This window comes from Diaporthe batatas (assembly GCF_019321695.1).
Source record: "Diaporthe batatas strain CRI 302-4 chromosome Unknown Contig00021, whole genome shotgun sequence".
In the NCBI taxonomy this organism is placed as follows: Eukaryota; Fungi; Ascomycota; class Sordariomycetes; order Diaporthales; family Diaporthaceae; genus Diaporthe; species Diaporthe batatas.
In genome coordinates this window covers 304,490-325,465 of record NW_025408568.1, presented here as the reverse complement: position 1 = coordinate 325,465, position 20,976 = coordinate 304,490, and the positions used below count along the sequence as shown (strand labels likewise).

The following is a 20,976-nucleotide window of genomic DNA, read 5'->3' as shown; positions in this document are numbered from 1 at the left end:
CGTCCTTTTCACGAGTCGTGGCCGGGCACAGTTGATCACCAGGTCGTGAACATCTTGGATAGTAGGGAACCTGGATCTGCATCAATGCTAGGTTGCGTTGCGGCTGAGATGGCGATAAGGGGCTGTCAGTGGGGAGACTAATGTTTGATATACATCCGCCGAGACCACGCACCACTAATTGGAACCACACACAGGTATGTCGGACTTCCAAGTTCTTCGAAGCTCAATACCAGGGTCATCCTCCGGGAACATAAAGTCAGAAGGCTGCCAATTAACATTTGCGTGATTCTGGGGAATGCTCCACAACCTATCGTGAAGAGCAACGAATCCATTCCTTTCCCACATTTCCTTCTAACTTCACATCAGCAGCTCAACTCAGACTGCACCACAATGCCCCGATTCTCGATCTTAACGTTGAGCTTAGCCTCGAGGGCCCTGGTCTCAGGATTCCCCCAACCTTATCGTGACTCAATAATTCCCCGCCAAGACGCGACAAACACCACAGTCACAGTTGACGATTGTGCCTGGAACAGCACAACTGGGTGAGGATAAATAAGCGTTCTGCGAGGGCGTGCAAGCGGCATCTAATCTTTATACAGAATCCACACAGAATGCTGGGAAGTTCTGAAAATGAATGACCACTTGAATGTAAGTCAAGAAAACTCAAGTTCAAATTTGCAGCCTTCCAAGGTTCCTTGTTGAGACTGACACTGTTTTATGCAGGACTGGTGGTCGAAAAATTCTGCGAAATGCGGTGATAAGGGCTTTTCGCAATGTTATCTCGATTCAGCTGGACTGATTACTTGGACCTGCGACGTTTTGTCTCTCAGCACTTGCGCTCCTCCTCCCAGCGGGCGAGGGGCAAGCTATAACTCATATCAGGAATTTTATGTACGTTGCGCCCCTCGAAGACACATGCATGACCAGATCACTGATTCGTATCCAACGCTCTAGACCGTATGGAACATTTACAGTGAGCTGCCCCGGAAACCATGCAATCTATTTTGCATCATTGGAGGCTGATATCGGGTAGCAATAAACCAGTACTTCGCCAATTATCACCAAGCCCTGCTCAATGGCCAAGCTGAAGCAATGTGAGTGTACTTTTCTCGTCAAATGAAAGGATAGTGCTTTTGCGACGGCGGTATGAGACTGACTTTATCTATTTCCAGTGGTGTTGTGGGACAGATTGTTGACACAGTCGCTCCGCCCGAGGATGTTAATGCCAACACGCCTCTATTTGGTCCCATCTTTGGTGCTACCTTTGGCCTCTTCAGCGTGAGTTCAAAATGTGCCCAAAATCCACCAGCATTTTGCAATTAGGCATTTGGAGAAGTGTGTGTTGACACGTATTTGATAGGGCTTCGCCACCTTGGCTTCACCAGGAACCTCGGCTTTCATTGTAGCGTCTTTGTTCGGATTTGTTGGCGGCACCCCCGGTGGTTTGGTGAACCTGCTGTTCCCCAAAACGACAGTGAACCCTGTGAAGTGGCAGGATCTCTCGGCCTCTCTTTCCAGCTTCGTCGATGAGTACCAGAAGAACGTCGGGGAGGCAGTGACGCTCATCCAGAAAGACTTCGACACGTTTTACGGTGTGACACATCAAGGCGCTTTCTGCACCAAGATTTCAGATTCCTTGCCTGAGAAGACGAGCTTTCTGTACCGCGAGTTGATGAAGTGGACGTTCAACCAGGCTGTCCAGGCTCGTTCGTTCTTCTCAATCAAGAAGTAAGTAACTCTAACCTGCTCGGTGGTGCTGCCTTACCAGACCCAAGTCCAAGTTTTGGACACTAATCGCTTTATTTCAGCCCCGGCGTCGATCCCGCGAAGCTCGAGGCCGAGACTGGCAACTTCAAGTGCGGTGGCTACGACAAGTATGGCGTCTGCAACGACAACAAGTACATATACTATGACGGCAAAGACTCGTACGGCATGGCAAGGGCCCGCGATGTTGGCGCAGATTTCTTCCCTGGTGTCCTGCAAGTCGCCTTCGACAAGAACTGGACCACCCCTCAGGAGCTGTATGTCGATGCCCAGAAGTGCATGTTCAAGGCCGATACCGACGAAATAACCAATGCCACTGAGCTGGACATGGGATGTGCTGTGAGTGAAAACCCAAGATGCCTTTGCTTTTCGAAAAGTAGCATCGTTTGAAACCGTTGCTCACAATCCTTTCTACAGTCGAATACTCCGGTGTGCGAGGTCGACATGAGCGTCGACCTAACCACGGCACTCAACACTCACAACCCAGGCTCCATGTTCACCAACTGCCCCCCTATGCTGGGCTGGGGTGTGGACTACTGGAACAACAAAGCATACGTTCCGTTTTCGTACCTTGGACCACTACTGGTAAGAGTGCCCCCTGCGTCACCTGTATTACTCTTTTTAACAGCTGTGTGATTTTATAGAAAGCCGATGAGATAGTCAATAATGAGTCATAACTTCACGAAGATTGGAATGGCCTGGTGGGTGTTATATTTGGTGGTAATGATCGGGATTACATAACCTGCTGTAACATGAAACGAGATATTATGTATCAACAGCATTCTACCTGTACACCATGCAATGAGATCGAGGCGCTCAGGGAGGGCCTCATTTTCTAAATCTGAAGAAGAATTGCCTAGGCGCGGGAGTTGTTGAAAGCAAGATTGGCGATCACCAGTCATTGCTTGGCCCTGTTGCATATCTGGTGGGTCTAAGTCAGTCACGGCATTTGGTGGTGAGCCGCTATGCCGTATTGTAGTCCTCATCAATCACGATCAACAGCCCATGCATGTAATAGGCAGGTAAACATGCAGGGTCGAAGTGGTCCTACAGATAGTCACGTATAATCCTTCAAAGGTTAGTCAGCTCACGTAATATGCCCTAGGCTAGTCGGGAATAATGAATGACGGTTGTTGATTGATGAGTGGGTGCTGTATATTACATCAATCCTTTGCAAGTAAGCATGCACATTGTTGTTTATGGCATCCATTCAGGAGGCAGACACATGAATCCAAGGCAAGTTTGTTGCTTTTGCTGCAGTGAATTCACCGTATGAACCTCTTGAATATCCGGAGCTTACCCTGGTCGCCAAACCGGGCAGGTCTTGAGCCCTTTTGTTGCGTGCCGCGTGACGGCAGCGCGACACCATCGCAGAACCCGATAAACAATACCATGTCAACATGTAGTGGGCAAAGAAGATACGTCGTCTGTTCACCTACTGTACACAACGTCGTTGATGATGATGATGATTTGGGGATGAGATGATCAGTCACTTTTCTCGTCTAACCCTTGTCCCGGGTCAATTTGCCCCCTGGAGAGCCGCTTTGGCACTTAGGTACATGGATGAAATGGATGGAGCTATACACCAACAGAAGGATGAACCAACAAAAGGATGCATGCATTGTGGGGCGCATGGTGTGATTTGTAAGGTCGGGTGCGGTCAACCTAACGCATTCTGACCTCGGGATTTTATTATCAAGGGCGTCAGCTGCCCGGGTAGTTTTGAGACTTGCACCATAGTACCGGTTCTCAACAGCTCTCAAGTTTCCCGTCCTATCTTCTCACCTCACCTCCGTCATTTTGCGTTCTTCATACACACATACCTTATCGCCATGTCCCAAACAGTAATTCTCATCACCGGCGGCAACCGTGGACTCGGCGAGGGCCTCGTCAGGCGTTACCTCGCGCAGCCCAACCACACCGTCATCGCCGGCAATCGCAACCCCGCGCACCCAACGTCAAAGGCGCTGTCGGAACTTCCAGTCGGCGATGGCAGCAAGCTGATCGTGGTCAAGATTGACGCTACCGTGCACCAGGACGCCTTCGACGCGGTCAAGGAGCTTGAGGAGAAGCACGGGATCGAGTACCTCGACATCGTGATCCCCAATGCCGGAATTTCCAACATCTGGCCCCCTGTCTTGGACCTGAAGCTTGAGGATCTGAAGGCACACACTGAACCGAACGTCTACGGCTTCATATCGCTTTATCAGGCCACGAGGGCGTTGTTGAAGAAGTCAACCAAGGGTCCGCAGCTCATTCCCATGGGTTCCAACGGAGGAGATCTCACGTGAGTGGTTTTATGCTTTGCTCCAATGTCTCTGACGAGTGTATTATCCAGAACTTGTCATTTTCTTCTACATCGTCTTTCTCCTTTCCCTCGTTTGACCTTCCTCATGCGTGTTGGATGAACCGGACCCAGCTAACACAATGCCCGGAAATAATAGCAACCAGCCCCCAATCCCAAACGCTGCGTACGGTCCGACCAAAGCTGCAGTAAACTGGTTGACGATCCGCATCAACACAGAGGACGAATGGCTCAATGCCTGGGTTATCAACCCGGGTTGGGTCCAGACCGACTTGGGCAACGCGGGCGCTCGTGCTTTGGGTCTGGAGTCGGCTTTTATATCGGTGGACGAGTCATGCGATGGCATGGTAAAGGTGATTGCCTCTTCGACCAAGGAGAAATACGGCGGAAAGAAGGTCACATACAATGGTGATATTGAGGTGTGGTAAATGTCCGTAGTCGTTTGAGCAAGTGGTGTTTATAGGGTCGCCTCCGTTCGACTTCGAGGAGTGGATCATCATACCAACAGGCAGCTCAACGCAAATAAGAGGAGGAGGAAGAGTGGGCGGAATTGGCTGCATCTGCATTCTAGACTTGTGGAAACTTAGAGCTCTTGGTATAGAAGTCATATTAAGTAGGCAGTGGTGTTAGCATTGTGTTTCTTTTTGAACACTGGGTCTCGACCGTTTACCACTGCATGAAGGCACAATGTATCTCCTTAGACGTATGCGGGATAGAAGTGAAACCAGCAGATAAGAGTATTTCCTCGTGTCGAAATAATATCCATGCCTTTCCTCCTCAGACTGATACCCAATTGTTGGGAATTTGCTAGACACCTAGGTTGGCGGTCATGGCTAAATACAGGTGTTGATCTCGTCTACTGCAGCGAGATTTCCGTCTTTCTTACCAAATCCATCACCCAGTGAACTACGGCTTCCGGGTCACTGACGATAGGACAATGGCCAGCCTTAGTGCTAGTGACATCTACACGCCTCCCACTCGCCTTTTCGACCGTCTCAATACCTGCCCTCTGATTCTTCGATGGAATCGTCACGTCTCCCTCACACAAGAGATACGAGACCGGGACCTCAGTATACCCAGCATGCGTCAGCGGGCCCTGAAAGCTCACCGCCGAGTGCCGCGGGAACCTCCGGACCCAAGCCTCGCCTTCGTCCGGGGGGATGTCCGAGAACGAATGACGGGCGGCCGCAGCCACGGCGCTATCAGTGCGAAACATCCACCCAGACTCATCGACAGTGAGCTCGTCCCTGTTCTCAGGCGGGACGTCCGCGAGCACCTCGGCCGCGGACGCTCCGACCTCGGGCACCAGGGCGGTCATGTACGCGAGGCGGGCCACGCCGCCCGTCTTGCCCTCCCTCAGGCGCTCTTCGAGCCGCAGGCCCAGCGTGCTCTCGGTGGCAGGGACGCCGCCGTAGGAGTGGGCGACGAGTATGACCGCCTTGCCGGCTTGCGCTAGCTTCTCGATTTCGCCGGCGATCATGGCCGCGTCGTCGGCCATCGTGGGCGTGTGCGGGCCCGGCCTGCCTTTCCCGGTCTCGAGGCCCGCGCTGAGGAGGTGCAGGGTTCGCATCTCGTGACCTTGGGCGGAGACGGCATTGACGACGGTGTCGTAGAACTCCGGGAGGCTGAAGGAGCCGGGTACTAGGAGGATTGAAATTTGAGACATATCGGGTGCTGTGAACAATGGTAGTATGCAGTGCCAGTGAGACTGTTTATCGTGAGGAGCTGCGCCGCGGGACGGTCAGTCCCCGCAGGACCGTGTGGATGGCAGAGGACAATGATATAGTCTACATCAGCATTCATAGTAGCGGCAATGTAAGCCTGCAGCAGGATCACCCCCGCAAATTGCTCAAGGGCTGCTCCAAGATTACGCGATCTTGTATGAGCTGATACCGAAGTCAATGGATGAATCAGTGGGCGACCACCCGGGATAACAGAGGTAAAATTCGAGATATAGCAACTCGTCGCTGATTGTCTGGAACAAAATACCTTTGGCTTATGATAGGGGATCGCGTAGCTGTGTGGGATCTTAGTCTAACAGCACTGAGTTATACAGCAGTCAATCATCTGCCGTTTCATGCTACCCAGGCCGGAATGAGTTTCGGAGAAGCTATCCTGCAATACCTAGGTACCTAGGTGCTTGGGGCCAGCAGGGCTCCTTGCACTGGTTGCTGGGATTGACACTCACGTCTTTCACCTCAACCGAGGCGATCACCATCTCATGGCCGCAACCTACCTGAGGACGGACTTTGCATCGCTGAGCGTTACTGACTTCATCCTCGCTCGAGAGCTTACATTCGCCCTCACTCTCACCACCAGCCCGTCCCTTTTCGCCAGTCTCCTCGTCGGCACATACGGCAGCCTGCCCGTGTACCGCCTCCTCCTGTACCCTCTACGCACGCCTCAGCAATATGTGGTTTAGCGCCCAGAATCTCGCGAAATGTGTATGGTTCGGAAATCAAATCTTCATTGTGGAGAAACGAGGTCATAAGACCATTCTGACACAATGGCTCTTGACTGGAATCAACATTTGAACAAGCACTCGTTGGCCGTCGGCACGACCAACACGGGCTGCTATGGTAATAGCAGTGGTCTCCCAATCCTGCATGTAATGCGATGGGGGGAGGGGAATAAGTGGGGATCGTCCTTGCCCCAGGGTGGCCAGACAGTGAGATGGCCGAGACAAGTTTAGTTCGGAGGACTCAGGACTTGACCGGCTCCTCCCTCACAACAAGTTGCCTTGGCCATCGCAAGCATTTCCCGTAGGGTCAGCGACAACCATGGTGAATTAGGGGATGACCGAGAAAATCTCACTCATACTTCCAGCTTTTCAGCTCGACGAAGTTGCGTCGTACTTCCCCATCCATTTGCCCCCTGGGACAGTTTGCCCCATGGGACAGTCCTAGCTTGCGCCGCTGCTGATCTCCCAATCCAACAGTCAAAGCTACATCAGCAATCACGCACAAACAGACTGGCACTCCGAAGCTCAACTTCTCACGCCAGATCGCTCCGCAGGCTAGTGCGGCACCTGCAGTTTCCTCCGCTTGTCAACCAACTTTCCCAGCACTTTCAGCTATTGGCACACTTCGGTTGAGATCGAGTCCTTTCTCTTTGCTTAGCCCTCACAGAATCAGGTTCTCGAGGCAAGAGAATCAGTTCCTGCTGAAGCTTCTACTCTTTTCGACCAGTTGAATCGAAGCTTGGTCGGTCTTCAAACAGGTACGTTTCTTCCATTTATCGTCGCCGATCAATATCATCAAACAAACTACAAGGGCTTCCAAGCTTTGGAGGCAATGATATTTCGGGCAATTTTCAACTTTTTGCTGAGCCAAACTTTGGCCAGTGACCTGGGTCTAATCTTTGGCAGTGCCGTAATATCACTCCGTTCGCTCTTTCGGGCCCCGACCAACCAGCAAGCTGCGATCGATAGAGCAAGCCTTCCCGCCTCCCAGAAACCAACAACGAACACCCGTGCACGACGCCAATACAAGAATTGCCTTCCGTCAGCCTGCCCGAATGGTCAATCTGCTTTAGATCCACAAACGATCTCTTCGGCACCATTGCCGTACTTAAGGACTACAAAATGTCGTCTCAAGGCGGCCAAGAAGGTGACGGCGCAAACAATCAGGACAGTCAGCAGCAACTGGTCAAGATCGACCCCGACGGTGATCTCACCCTCGTCGTCGGCAGCAAGAAGACTCATTTCCTCGTTTGCTCCAAGGCACTGTCCCGTTCAGCTCCCTTTTGGAAGCGGTGCCTCTATGGACAATTCAAAGAGGCAAAACCTGAGGGAGAACAGAAATGGATTGTCGAGTTTCCAGAAGACAACCCTTCTGCGATGAACTACATACTTCTCTTGACCCATGCTTTGGGCCACAAGCTTCCAGAAGTCGACCTGAAACTCGCGTTCGAAATTACCGTCCTTACGAACAAGTATGACATGACGCAACTGTTGTGGCCGGTCGCGAGGTCTTGGCTCGACGATCTTGAGCCCCCGGCGCCGGATGAGAGTGATGACGATACTGTCATCCCTCAACTGCAGTGGCTTTGGGTTGCGAAAGAGCTCGGTGGCATCGAAGAGTATATCAAAACTTCAGTCGATCTTTCTCACATCGTCTCAACTGCTGCTGAAGGAGATGACGCCAATCTTGTCCTCAGACCCTACCAACCAGGCGATGGCAGTGTTCTCTCAAAAGAAGACCTCGAGGGATATGAGGCTGAGAAGGATGTAATCCTTCATCTCGCAAGTAGGTATTCTTGCAGAAACTTTGTTGACCAAAGCTAACTTTTCTTTTCATGACGCAGACGAGGTCAAGAGAGCACGCAAAGTTGCGATCTATAAGATACAGACGGTGTTGAAGGCGGACATCAAAATGCTACGAGATACTATCCGTGAATTCGACTCCTCTGAGGGCTGCAGAGGTGCTATCATATGCACGGGACAGAAAGCTAAAGGCTTAGTGAGTTTCAACAAACAGAGGCTTTGCGAATACGCAATGCAGGCTATCGTCACCAAAATTTCTGCTGGCAAAGACTCTGCGGTGAAGCCCATTGCCAAAATTTGCATATCGGTAGAAGACTACCTGGCAAGTGCGGTGTGTTTCACATCTCGCATCGAGAGAGAAATCCATATCGTTTGCGGCGACGACCACAAAACCTGCACGCCTTTCCAAAGCAAGCTGCCGTCTCAGAAAGATCTGAGGGCTCTGACTTCGGTAATATGGCGGTACAAGAACACCAACGCGTTCGAGAGGCAGGCCCGGATTTCTGGTCTGGAAAAGGCGGGGATGAACGACGAGGATGAGGACCAAGGAAACACTGGCCGGAAGCGGTCTCGCGACGAGTTCGAGGCTGCGGCTTCTGGGTAGCATTTTCCTGGAAATGCATTTTGAGAGCACAAAGAGGCCAACTACATTTGATCTCGCTTGGCGTTTCGGTCATGGAGGCAATGGCTGGTGGGATAGAATATGTCTGACGACCTCAACACATATGGACCCATGGACTCAGACGACTCGGAGAGAAAAGTGATTTGGCGAAAATTGAGAGAGCAGAATATGAATACGAAGAGGTACTCCTCTAATGAAAGTCGCTGGCCAGAAGGAAGAAATGCCTCGGTTTGCTAGATGGATGTCCCCCCGAGGCAGACACCGTTTTGTTGCACAGAGTCGGCATTTGGGCCCAGCCATGGCAACCCGCAAGATCTTTGCAACGCAGTTCTGATATCATTAATCATCATTAGAAATTACTACATGCTGCTCATACATCATGAACAGGTCACGAAATGCTAAACGTTGACTTAAGTGGCAAGTCCCTACTTGACCTGCCAACCTCCACCGTGTACTCTCCAGCCTGCAGCAGCCACTTCTGAGCCACAACATCCCAGACACTCAGGTCCCTCCTAGTCAGGGTGAAGCTCACAGTCGCCGTCTCCCCAGCCGCGATGGTCGGCTTCTCGAAGCCACGCAGTTGCCTAACAGGCACGTCCTCACCAGGGATGCCGACGTATAGCTGCGCGACCTCCTTGCCATCGGCGCCGCCGGAGTTGGTGACTTCTGCGGTGACGGTGACGAGGACGTCCCACAGGTCGGTCTGGCCGCCCAGGTCGACGGCACCGGTGGGGTAGGGCGCCGTAGAGCTGTTGGTCTGGCTGACCTGGATGTTGGCGTAGTCGAAGGTGGTGTAGCTGAGCCCGAAGCCAAACTCGTAGCGCGGGGTGATGTTCTTGAGGTCGAAGTGGCGGTAGTCGATGTAGACGCCCTCGGTGAAGTTGGACTGGGGGAATTGCTGCCACATGCCGTCGAGCTGGACGTCGGGCTTGAGGAAGTTGTCGTAGTCGGTCTCGTTCCTGGCGACCGTGTACGGGATGCGCCCGGAGGGGTTCTCCCTGCCGTAGAGGAGGTTGACGAGGGCACGGCCGCTGTCCTGGCCCGGCAGGTGGGCGAAGATGAGGGCCGTGATGTTGGGGTGGTCTATGAACTGGTCGACGAGGCGGATCCCGGCGTTGTGGAACACGACGATCGTGTTGGCGCACTGGTCGGCGACGTGGTTGATCAGGCCGTCGGTGTAGTCGTCGCGCACGGATGGCCGGTCGTACCCCTCTGTGGCCCAGACGTTGCCGAAGACGAGGCAGGCGTCGCTTGTGGGGTTGACAAGCGGGTCGCCGTTCTCAAAGTCCCAGTACAGATCCGTGCCGTCCTCGTAGGCCTGTGCGACGAGTGCGTCGTATGGAGAGCTGGTGAAACTCTGAGAGACTGCACCGGATCCTCCGCCGGCGATGAGAGTTCCATTCCTCGCAATCCCGGAGTAATCAATGCTTAGGTCACCGAAAAATCCGAGATACATATCAGTGTAGTTAGCTGATTGAGCGCCACCAGTCCCTAGATAAAGATTGTTAGAGGACACCATAACAAACTGGCCAAACTCTACCCTCAAGCACTTACATTGAGTGAACGCAGCTCCTACAGGAGGTGTTACCCAGCCGTTGACATTGGGCGCTTTGGCCGAGTATCCAAATATTGAAAGCAGCCTCGTCTCCGCCGACTTCAGTGGGAGGGCACCGTCAGTGTTTTTCACCAGGACATGTCCCTCGGTAGCACCAGCAAGGAGGGTGGGCTTTGAGCTGGCATTCCGGGCGTCAACAACAGGGTGTGGCAAGGAGAGGTCATCAACCATTCCGTAGCCGGGTTCTGGGAAGTCCTCGGCGTCTTGGCCGAGCTGGTACCAGGGGGCAAGGATCCTGGTTGCCATGTCGTCGACGCGGCTCTCGTTGACTGTGCCGTTGTTCACGGCGAGGGTGAGGTTTGCGCCCCAGAGTATCGAGCTGGGCATGGCGACGTCCAGGCCGGCTAGAGCGGAGCCGACGCCTGATTCCTGAGCACCCCAGTCCGAAACGACAAAACCTTGGAAGCCCAGTTCCGTCTTGAGCAATCCGTTGAGGGTCTTGCTGTTCTGGCAAGCGCCGGAGTTGTTCACGCGGTTGTAGGCACACATAATATTCCCAGTTCCCGCGCGGACAGAATCGGCGAAGGGCCATAGATACAGCTCGTGTGTAGTCCTGTCGTCAACGTTGGAGGACACTGGGTGAGCATCTGGCGTGTGGTTCGTCCGTGTCTTGAGGCGATGGGACTCTTGCTCGTTGCCGAAGAAGTGTTTGGTTGAAGTCATGACGCCAGTATCCTGTGTTCCAAGAACTGTCTCATACACCAGCTGGCCACTGAGGTAGGGGTCGGGTGAGAAGCCTGGGGATGTTCAGTATCTAGGCACCTGGGCAGTCGTTCCAGTACCGATTTGGGAGAGGGAGATGTGCAAATGGGTACTCACCCTCCCAATTCCGACCACCTTGCACCACACGTCCGGCGGGACCGACAACGGGGCCCAGAAGAATGTTGATGCCCTTTTTCCTGGCTTCGAGCCCCATATACCAGGCTCGGTCGTACGCCAGCTCCTTGTTCCAACTTGCGGCGACATGAATACCACTGGTGAACGCGCTCACGTAGTCGGCGGATCCGACACCGTTCCCGGCATTGTTCAGACAAAGTCCCGGGAAGCCGACCCGGGGGATTGCACCGATGAAGCCGGAGCAGCCTGTGGTTGTGCTAACTCCTGACGTCAGGTTAACCTTCTCCTCCAGCGTGAGCTGTGACACGAGCTCCCTGGCCTTGGTGATGGCGTCGGCCCATGCTCCCGTTGCAGCTTGCTGCGCTGGAGCTTTTTATCAGTTGTCGCATCTTCAAAACTGCGTCTCTCTGTTGGCTGGCACATACGTGATGGGTAAACAGGTGGAGACTGTCCGTCGAAATACGTGTCTTCTGTCACCACGAACTGAGCGTGGGCACTCTGTCCGAGTGCTGCCGTCGTGGCGAGACCTGCGAGCACTGAGCGAAGCATGGTGGCTCTGTGATGGTGTATACTGCAGAGGGAGACGCTGGACCACAAGTCACACCCATGGCATGCTAGTAGATGCGATGTATTCTGCTTTTATATCCTACGGGGTATATCACGTCCACCCATGCCGTCCCCGCGGCGCCTGACGTATCCAATACGACTCGGACAGGGCGCGCTTCGGCCTTTGCCCACCCACGAGGAGGAATTTCAACTCGGGCCTATTGTGGTGAGTGGCGTCCAAGGATTGGTCACGAATGGAACCGACAGCTTGGCATTGGGAAATTCTATAGTGTTAAACTGCCGTTTACGAACGCGAGAGCCCCTCCTCTCGTCACGGGGATGGCAAGGGTTGCCGTCCATCAACCCCATACACCAAGGCGCGGAATACATCATCGGAATGTGATTGGGACTTGACGCGCAGGGGGACCACAGGAACGAGCTCCCCGGGCCTCCATTGCCGGCAAAACATCGGATTTTGTGCTCGCCCCCATCGAGCGTTTCCATCGTGTCGGTAGGTCGAGTGCCACCCGGCACCGAGGCATTCAGGAACCGAATCGGTATAGTGCTCGGTAATGGATGGGCTTGCAGGACGCCAGCCAACCATCGGGCGAGCTGAGGACGGACTATCCATGCTAACGAGAAGCTTAAGATCACGGTATCCCTGCCGAGAGCAGCCTAGTCGTCGGCAGCGCAATGCGAGTTGAACGCGGACGATGATCTGGAGATTGCGGGGCGCCCCAGGCCACCAAGCATGGCTCAATCATGTGTTCATCCAACTCTTCATCACCCCAGCAGAGTCCGCGTGGCCTGTCAGTTTTCTGGGGCCCCCGCCGCCCGCCCATTGGTCACCCTGTTCGGTCAGGCCGTGCCAAAGGAAAATGGGGTGGGAATTCCGGGGCTATTATATGGGAACTGTGGGGATGCAAGATGCTGAGCTGCAGGCATGTCTGCCCCAGGAAAACAAAATGAGGAGAATGCGGGTCCCCGCAACCCCCACATCGGCTGAACGGCTGGGCAATATTTATGACTGTGGTACGTTTTCAGTCACCCACACAAACCAAAGCAGAGCCGCTAGCCGACAGGACGACCTGGCAGGATCTTCCCATGTCCAACTTCGGGCAAGCAGTGGGATTTTCATCCGTCATAGCGGACGTTATTTTGGAGACCGTAGTACGGCCGGTCTGCTTACTGCACTGTTTTCTCAGGTTAGCCGTCAACTTGACTCCACAAATGCAGAAGGATCTTCCAGCCATGCAGGCTACCCGAATTTCACCGTATAGTGTGCCCATTACGATTCATGTCATGACAAGGCTTGTACAATGTTCAAGTCAGTATAGGAGTCACCGTCGAAAGGCATCAACTTGAACGTCTTATAGATGACAGGCATGCTTCAATCCCGGCACGGCTCATTGACTTTCGCCAAGTCCATCTATTCCCACTACAAACATGCAGTATGGCAAGTCAGACGTCATGACACTCGGTGCCCAGAAGGCAAAATCGGAGCTGGCCCGAGCTTCTCAATTTCCACCTGAACGAAGAACATCCCGGCAGCTTCGGACCGGTACAAATAAGGGTGGTTGGTTCTTATTCCGTCCACATGCTGAGTGCGTGTGTGGACCATTTATACAGTGAACGCTCAAGGACTCAGTAATAAAAAGAGAAAAAAGTGCTCGACGGCGTCAGACTACATTGCTGGCGGCTCACAACAGCCTCAATCTCGACAGGCTGATAGCACTGATGGGAACAGGCATGGTCGGATACTATGGCTCGGCTACACCAGTTTATGAAGCAACTTGAAATTAGAAAGTTGGTATGAAAATCGTTTCAAGGCAACTAAAGTTTTTGTGCTTATCTTGAACACATATTACGCTATGGTTCTGGGACACCTACTGTTATTCCAGCTCAACAGAGGGACCTGAGGAATACAAGTAGTGCTATACAAAGTATGGATGAGTACAGCGACAGTCTGGGAATTGGTTTCCAACCATTGGTATATATCAAGCCGATATAGGCCTTGGAGCTAGTGCTCACTGGCCAGAATGTCTAGCTTTAACGTCTTGCAAGCTAAGGTCATCTGTAACTTAGAAACACTTCTACGGATCAGTCTTCATTATTATGAGCCTTCTTCGAATGTGCTTGCCCTTGAAAAGATAGAGAGCGAATTCCCGTCACGTGTTAATAATCTTCCATTTTTCCACAAAGTGACTGGTGGCCGCACCCACACAGGAGTAGACGCAAAGAAAGATTATTAGGAGCTTTTACCAGACCCTTGGGAGGGCTCTGCACAGTAGGTCCTCATACCTGAGCTAGTTGTGCGGGCGCCAACTGCATGTATATGAGAAGAATATTACGTTTTGTGCTTTCATTAGCATCAGGAAGCCGCGAGGTCCGAGCTTGCTCTCGACGCCTTTTGATGTGAACACGGTTTTCATTGTCGAAGTGAGGGTGGCCCTGGCCACTTCAAGTTCCGCGCATTTAGGTAATATTCCTCCACTGTATGAATGTCGGAGATCCGGGTGGCTGCGTCTCGCCTCAACGATGAGCTAGTGTGTCAGTCCCTGTATCCAGTGCAAGTCTATGCAGTTACACTTGGGCACTTTAATAGTTACTTATTTTTCTCGTTACTTTGGGAGTCTCATTCCGTTGAGTGTTGAATTACAATGCATATTAGTATCAGTTTCATCAATTGATTACCACTGTAAAAAGGCACTCCGGCACCGCCTATAGCGTATCTCGGGCTTACACTTACTTGGATTTTGTTTATATCTCGATTTTGGCAGTTAGCCAATGTCCTTTAAAAGAGCGACAACGAATATTTTCCCCTATTGATAAAGATTGCAATGAGCTCGGCCTTATTATTCGAGTCGGTGGTAGTGGCCCAAGTGTTTCATGACAAACGTTTGCATGGAATCCCAGGCACCTTATCAAGGCGTGTGTGTGTAAAATGGCCATACTAAAACAACCCCAAGCTCCGCAATATCTAGGCCACGGCCAGGAAAGAGCTTACCTTCCAAGATAGTGGAGATATAAGATCAGGTCCTACTTAGGTAGCGTAAGAATATCATTTGTATGAGGGGGGAAAGCTCGAGCCAGGGCAAGCCGGCTCGGAAAACTTTGAGTAACGTTTGGAATGGATCAGCCTTATTTACAGGGAATGCTCACTAATGAATGAGAGCTTGATAAAAAGTCTCTTGGTTCCTCGTCTCAGGCTGAGGACAGGTACAGAAGCACACAAGACAACTATTTCTCTAGCGCATTGGTCGAAGGATGAAACTAAATCATTTCTGAAGCGTCTTACTATATTATCTATGAAGCCACTGTAGGGCGTTTTGGTCGAGCGTGCAGTGTATGCATCGGATTGACCCTCGAGTAACAGCTACAGATCAATCCAATCATCCTGTCCGTATGTCCATAAACTCTGTAGTACATGTCACCTTAAGCGGCCACAGATGAGTTCTCCCACTTCTTTCCTTCATTCTCATCTACATGTTCAACAGTGGCTTCAACCTTCTCAGTCATCAAGTCCTTTACACCCCTGAGGAAAGCCACGGCCACGATTGCGAGCACGACAAAGGGGATCACACTTGCCCACGCCAGCTGATAGGCCTTGGCATACTGCCACTTGCTCTCTTCGGCCGCGGCGGACCAGACAGCCGGTGTCGCCCCTTCGACTCCCGTCATGAGTCCGGACTCCAACGCCGCCAAAAGATCAGGGATGCTGGATGCGGGGAGACCAGCGTCGGTGGCGGCCCTGCCGACTGCCGGCGCGTAGTTGCCAGCCAGGTGGCCGTTGATGATCACGTTGAGGACGGCCGAGCCAAATGCACCGCCAATGGCACGGGCGGAGAATGCCATGCCCGTGGCTGTTGATAGGTAGGCGTGGGGAGCAGTAAATTGCACGCAGGCGACAAGGAGTGTTAAGGGTCCGGATTGGCCGATTCCGGCCAGCACGTTGAAGACGATCTGGGGTTTGCTCCAGGTTGGCTTGATGCATGCGTAGCAGATGGTTCTGAGTTAAAGTTAGCCGGCTCCATCTCAGAGCAGTTTGTGTACATCCCTGTCAGTTAGACTTACACGACGAGGAAGATCCCAAACGTCACCAGGAGCGGAGATCTCATGTCCTTGTATGCAGTGGCGTACCACGTTATGGGGATAGAAGCAAACATGGTGAGCAGACTGTAGCTGAGCTGCCTGATGGAAATTGTCCAGGCGTCTGTCTCGAATCCAAGATGGAGCACGATTTGTGGCACGACGGAGTTGACGGCGCTGTAGAAGATCCAACCCTCAACAGCAAACGCAAATGTAGAGAGCGCGAAGTTCGCGTTTCGGCGGAAGAAAACGTGGGCGATAAGACCATCTGTGCGTCCTTTCCACTCTGTGGATGTCGTTAGCGGTGGTCGTCCGGATATGTCACAGGAAGTGATGGTGTTGACTTGCCATATCCAGCAAAAGCAATTAATAATGCCAGCCCAAGTGCAAGTGGCACTGCGACGTGCGGGTCTGACCAGGCGTACGCACCTCCGACCCAGTCGAGGGCGAGGAGCATCAGGGTGGCACTGCAGACGAAGAGGGTGGAGCCAATAGGATCACACGCCCAGATATAATCCTTCAGCCTCATCTTGGGATACTCGCGGTTCTTTGGCGGCCAGTAAAATAGCAGGAGCCCTAGAGACGTGGCACCGTGGAAAGCAGCCTGAATCCAGAAGATGTAGCGCCAGCCCGCCACGTCGACGTTTGTGACTGCTCCGGCGCCTAGGCCACCAACACTAGGAAGATGTCAGAGGCTTAAGAGAGAATGAAGGGTCGAGAAGGGGTTACTAACAGTCCGCCGATAGCACCTCCCATGAATGAGAAGCCGTTTGCCAGAGCACGATACTTTAGAGGCAGGATCTCGGAGGGGATGGCCTGGACGATAGCTATGGTTGCTAGTGTCGTGCCAATGAGTATACCTCCGCCTATCAACATGCTCATCGACGTCGCTTTCGCGGAGATTATTGCGCCGACGAACGCAATGAGGGGAGGAATAGCTGCGAGGTATTTTCGGTCGAGGACATCGGACAACCTGCCGACGATTGGGGAGAGGACGCTTTGCATCAGGAGCGGGCCCTGTACCAATAACATTAGAGCCGGGTACAAGAGCCTGGTATCGAACAGCTCAACAGTAGGGGACGTACCTGAATGACCCAACCGGCCAGAGGTGCTTCACCAAGTTCACGAATTATGAAGGCGATGACCGAGCCGGCTGCAACCACCACAAAGACTTGTGCCATAATAGCAAAGCAAGTGATGAAGACAACAAGCCAGGACCTCCAGGATAGATGGATATGCTCGGCATCCTCGAGAGCCTCTTCCTCGATAGGCACGATAGCGGGCTGCTTGCCATGGTGGTGCTTATCTGATGAGACGCGCGGATCTGGGTGATGGGAAACTGCGGGCGTCTCGCCCTCGCTCTTCGAGATCTCCATGTCGGTGGGGGTGGACCTGGCACACTGCGAGATTAGGTTTGAGTGTAAAAATGTAGGAGACCCTCCTCTTGGGGTGAACAGTAGTGTATATACTCCGTAACTACACCGTGGAGAAGATATCCTCGATGGGGTTCCTTTACCCCGTGGCCGTCCCCGTGGGGTAAGAATGCGGGGAGCCCCAGGTTTTGAAATACTGCCACCTGGACGAAGAACAAAGGCTGGCCAGGCCCGAAAGACTGGGTCGGCAGTTGCACGGACTCCCATTGGGTTCAGCTGGCAGAGGCTAGCTGGCTAGATAGAGGGTGCCATCCCTCATTTGTTTTCTTGACGTGATCGTCGCCAGGGTCCCTTACGCGCCAGGGGCACAGGCGTCCTAGCCCCTAGGTGCCAACTGCTACTAGTGAGAACGAAAGGTCAGGATGCGGGGAAAAGAAAACCCTGGAGAGATATGGGCGGCCTTCACAATAGTCTCTTAGGGCCCGGTGGCGGGAAAAGATGTAGAGCCTGCTAGTATTGCTTCTCAAGTACGCTGTCCCTACTTCTGTATCATGACTGTCGTTAGTTTCAGCCACAGAGGGTGCATCGCGGTTCTAGGATCTGAATTTAGGCTACGTGAGGAACACCATGTGGTCATTCTACAGTTCAAGCTTGCGCTAAGCGAGTAAGATGGATTAGTCACGACACTGTCATTCTCGGCAGTAAGGTTCTACGGCTTGGGTATAGTGGTTCAGTCTTATCGTGCGGTGACTAACACAACTTTGAGTTTCGGACTCGAGTAAGAAAGAGTGGAGGTGATTTCGTTCAGTTGGTTGTACCCTGCCATCTTGCAAATTATCAGTCCTGTCGTGGGGTAGCACCCTGGGCCATAATAGTTGGTGATTGTATCATCGAATTAGAGACCCGGAATACGTGACATATAGTACTAAGGCTGTAATTATCAGACAATACATAGACTATGAAATTGGAATACATAACTTATAATAGAAAGTACATACAAGTTTCGTATGTATGAGTGGTTTGCTTTACTAATACTTGTGTAGTACTTTGGAATGTAAACGAGCGCAGCGGCAATGGCGGAAAACAGTGGGTTGCGCTCCATCAACTCAGTGGCCCGGCTGAGTGGCGGCGCCCGCGGCAGCAAAACCACCTGTGGGGAAAACTAAACCATGCTCTTACCCCACAGCGGTGCATCATAGAATATACGACAGTCTTCCTCCACCTAGCCCGAATTCCAATGTCCCCTATCAATGAATCTATTCTCAAGATTGATGAAAGTCATAGTCGGAAACACACTACTGCTCACACGCGAGAAGGAGGAGACGTGCAGCTCAACGTCTGGAGATGTTGGGTTTTCAAGATGTTGCAGCTGTGTGGATGTCCTGGTGGTCTTCTTGAACATTAGCACGTAGGCCTCTCCTCACACAGAGGGCTAGATGGACCGAAGAGTTGAAGCAAGTGAGTGATGATGTCTCGCATCCGCGGAGAGCGTACGCTCCAGGGCTGTGTTCAGCACCGCGAGGGATATAGCTACTTTAGAACAGCTCACGTCGTGGAGTGCGGCTTGCTGTAGAGGTATTATGCTATCAAGGACCATTCCACGTCTCAGGACCCAAACTCGCTTTACGGCATGTCAGTCCAACCGCGACACAAACTAGTTCGGCGTGAGGAAGATTGACAATAAATGCCAGGGAGCGAAAAGTGTTCATGAGGAATTGAAACAAGGCAAGCACAGCTATTTGCAAGTTATCGTAGCCAGATGTCCCCATATTTTCCCAAAGTTATGTACATTCAATCTACAATTTTCCTAAAAGTCCACTCATCTAGAGTGCGTTGACCTTAGCAGCGTGGTCATACACCAACGGCTGTGCCTCCTCCTCGTCCAGGTAGATGGTGAATCCGTCATCATGGTTCCGACCGTACGAGAAGTCCGAGTAGCCAAACTGCCAATACAGGTCCGAGAGCCCCTCCTCGATGCCTAGATCCTGCCAGCCGCTGAGGGCCTCCACCCTGGTGACGTTGGAGGAGGTGCCGAGGTACTCCTGCCTCTTGTCGTCCGTCAACCAGCCGTACTCCTCGTGCACGACCGGCTTCCCGACGGCACGCCCCGAGGCCGCGTGGTCCTTGATCCACTGGTTGGTCCACTCGATCGTCTTGCTCCACCAGTCGGGGTAGGAGTGGAAGACGCCAAAGTCGATGTTGGGCAGGGCCAGCTCGGCGTCGAAGTCGCCGCCGTCGTACCCGTTGTAGAAGCCGTCGGCGTTGCTGGGGTCGTTGAAGCCGCCCTCGCCGCCCCACGTCACCAGGTGGTTGCTGTCGATGCTCTTGATGTACGTGCTCATCTCGTCCGTCCAGGCCGTAAGCAGCTCTGGCGTGCAGTCGGGCCCCCGGGGGAGGTTGCGGGTGCCGTCGGCACCGCAGCGGGGCTCGTTGGCGAGCTCCCATGCAAAGATCGCGGGTGAGTCCTTGAAGCGGGTGACCATGGCCTCTGCGTATCGCTTGTAGGCCTCCTTGACTGCGGGAAGACGGAAGAACTGATATGTTGTTAGCTTATTGCCTGGAATGCCAGAGAGAAGTCTCCAGGGCCACGTACGTCGTCGTGATATTGTCCGCCCAGGTTGACAGTGCTGAAAAGCATGCGCGTTAGTCCATTTGTGCTGATTGATCGTCGAATTATCGAGACATTTGCCGAATCGATATCCCCAGCATCTCAGTTTGGTATCAGACACACGCAGAACTGTACTCACTAGACATCCATGCCTCCATAGTCACTGTGCAGAGGATTGTTAGCCACGTCATTACACCGCATGTGGTTGCCATGCACTTACGCCCAGTTGTTTGTCAGTGTGACAATCAGCTTGATGCCGGTCTTTTCTGCGGCGGCAACGACCTTGTCGAAGTGCGTGACATCGATGACGGAAGTGCCATCAGGCGACCACTTCTGGAAGGTGGTCCCCTCGTTTCCTGTCCCATACTGGGGAAGGCCACTGGGGATATAGGTTGCGTTGTTGTCGTTGAATCCCCACGTGCGGAAGACCTTCAATCCTGCTTCCTTTCCAGCAGTGAGCCCGGCTTCGACATCGGCCTGGCTCTGGATTGCGTATTGTTTGTTAGTCACACCACAACTTGTCATGGGCCGTCCGAGTAGGGGATCAGTCACTTACGCCGAATGGCAAAAAGTAGGCGTTGCTTCCGGCGAACAGGAAGGGCTCGCCATCCAGCTGGAACTGGCCACCTGAGACGGTGACGAATGAGCTCGAGTTGGCCTGTCGCTTGGCGTATGGTGCTGCGGCACAGAGGGTGACAAAGGAGGCGATGGACCAAAGTGGCGCCATTTTGTTGGTGATGGTTAAAGGAGTGGCTTGCCGTGACTTGTAAACTGGCAGGGTACGGGTCGACGAGGCATACTGCGTTTCGTTTCCAAACACGACGTATTCATGGCCTTATATGTCGTGCCCTCCACTGTGGGTTGTTTGCCATCTCGCCAACTCGCGTACTGTAATACCGAGGAAAGACGGAGCACTTCAACCCGCGTTGGCGCTGGATCGCCGGTCTTAGCCC

The 20,976-nt window shown here is 52.9% G+C and overlaps 7 protein-coding genes across 7 annotated transcripts; 3 read left to right on the top strand and 4 right to left on the bottom strand.

Moving 5' to 3' along the window:
• Positions 1-630: 630 nt before the first annotated feature.
• KVR01_012769 (uncharacterized protein) lies at positions 631-2,441 on the top strand (the record flags this gene model as incomplete). The annotated part of the gene is made up of 9 exons (XM_044792052.1): positions 631-648; positions 724-891; positions 955-973; positions 1,034-1,094; positions 1,173-1,278; positions 1,361-1,728; positions 1,809-2,103; positions 2,182-2,349; positions 2,409-2,441. 9 exons carry the CDS (start codon positions 631-633, stop codon positions 2,439-2,441), a joined length of 1,236 nt encoding a protein of 411 aa, XP_044638240.1.
• Positions 2,442-3,514: 1,073 nt separating this feature from the next.
• On the top strand, positions 3,515-4,775 carry KVR01_012824 (uncharacterized protein). The gene is made up of 2 exons (XM_044787605.1): positions 3,515-4,051; positions 4,209-4,775. Exons 1-2 carry the CDS (start codon positions 3,597-3,599, stop codon positions 4,495-4,497), a joined length of 744 nt encoding a protein of 247 aa, XP_044638295.1. The 5' UTR covers positions 3,515-3,596; the 3' UTR covers positions 4,498-4,775.
• Positions 4,776-4,925: 150 nt separating this feature from the next.
• On the bottom strand, positions 4,926-5,769 carry KVR01_012837 (uncharacterized protein; the record flags this gene model as incomplete). The annotated part of the gene is made up of 1 exon (XM_044781387.1): positions 4,926-5,769. Exon 1 carries the CDS (start codon positions 5,733-5,735, stop codon positions 4,926-4,928), a length of 810 nt encoding a protein of 269 aa, XP_044638308.1. The 5' UTR covers positions 5,736-5,769.
• Positions 5,770-7,652: 1,883 nt separating this feature from the next.
• On the top strand, positions 7,653-9,123 carry KVR01_012739 (uncharacterized protein; the record flags this gene model as incomplete). The annotated part of the gene is made up of 2 exons (XM_044786050.1): positions 7,653-8,316; positions 8,375-9,123. 2 exons carry the CDS (start codon positions 7,653-7,655, stop codon positions 8,935-8,937), a joined length of 1,227 nt encoding a protein of 408 aa, XP_044638210.1. The 3' UTR covers positions 8,938-9,123.
• Positions 9,124-9,343: 220 nt separating this feature from the next.
• KVR01_012728 (uncharacterized protein) lies at positions 9,344-11,956 on the bottom strand (the record flags this gene model as incomplete). The annotated part of the gene is made up of 4 exons (XM_044789436.1): positions 9,344-10,446; positions 10,510-11,307; positions 11,390-11,776; positions 11,833-11,956. 4 exons carry the CDS (start codon positions 11,954-11,956, stop codon positions 9,344-9,346), a joined length of 2,412 nt encoding a protein of 803 aa, XP_044638199.1.
• A 3,432-nt stretch (positions 11,957-15,388) lies between these two features.
• KVR01_012839 (uncharacterized protein) lies at positions 15,389-17,418 on the bottom strand (the record flags this gene model as incomplete). The annotated part of the gene is made up of 5 exons (XM_044790174.1): positions 15,389-15,962; positions 16,028-16,328; positions 16,472-16,719; positions 16,776-17,059; positions 17,128-17,418. The coding sequence occupies 5 exons, from the start codon at positions 17,416-17,418 to the stop codon at positions 15,389-15,391; spliced, it is 1,698 nt and encodes a 565-aa protein (XP_044638310.1).
• A 1,820-nt stretch (positions 17,419-19,238) lies between these two features.
• Positions 19,239-20,899, bottom strand: KVR01_012713 (uncharacterized protein; the record flags this gene model as incomplete). Its single annotated transcript, XM_044791692.1, has 5 exons — positions 20,580-20,899; positions 20,244-20,506; positions 20,163-20,186; positions 20,009-20,042; positions 19,239-19,949 (listed from the first exon to the last, which is right to left on the bottom strand). Exons 1-5 carry the CDS (start codon positions 20,748-20,750, stop codon positions 19,239-19,241), a joined length of 1,203 nt encoding a protein of 400 aa, XP_044638184.1. The 5' UTR covers positions 20,751-20,899.
• Positions 20,900-20,976: the final 77 nt, after the last annotated feature.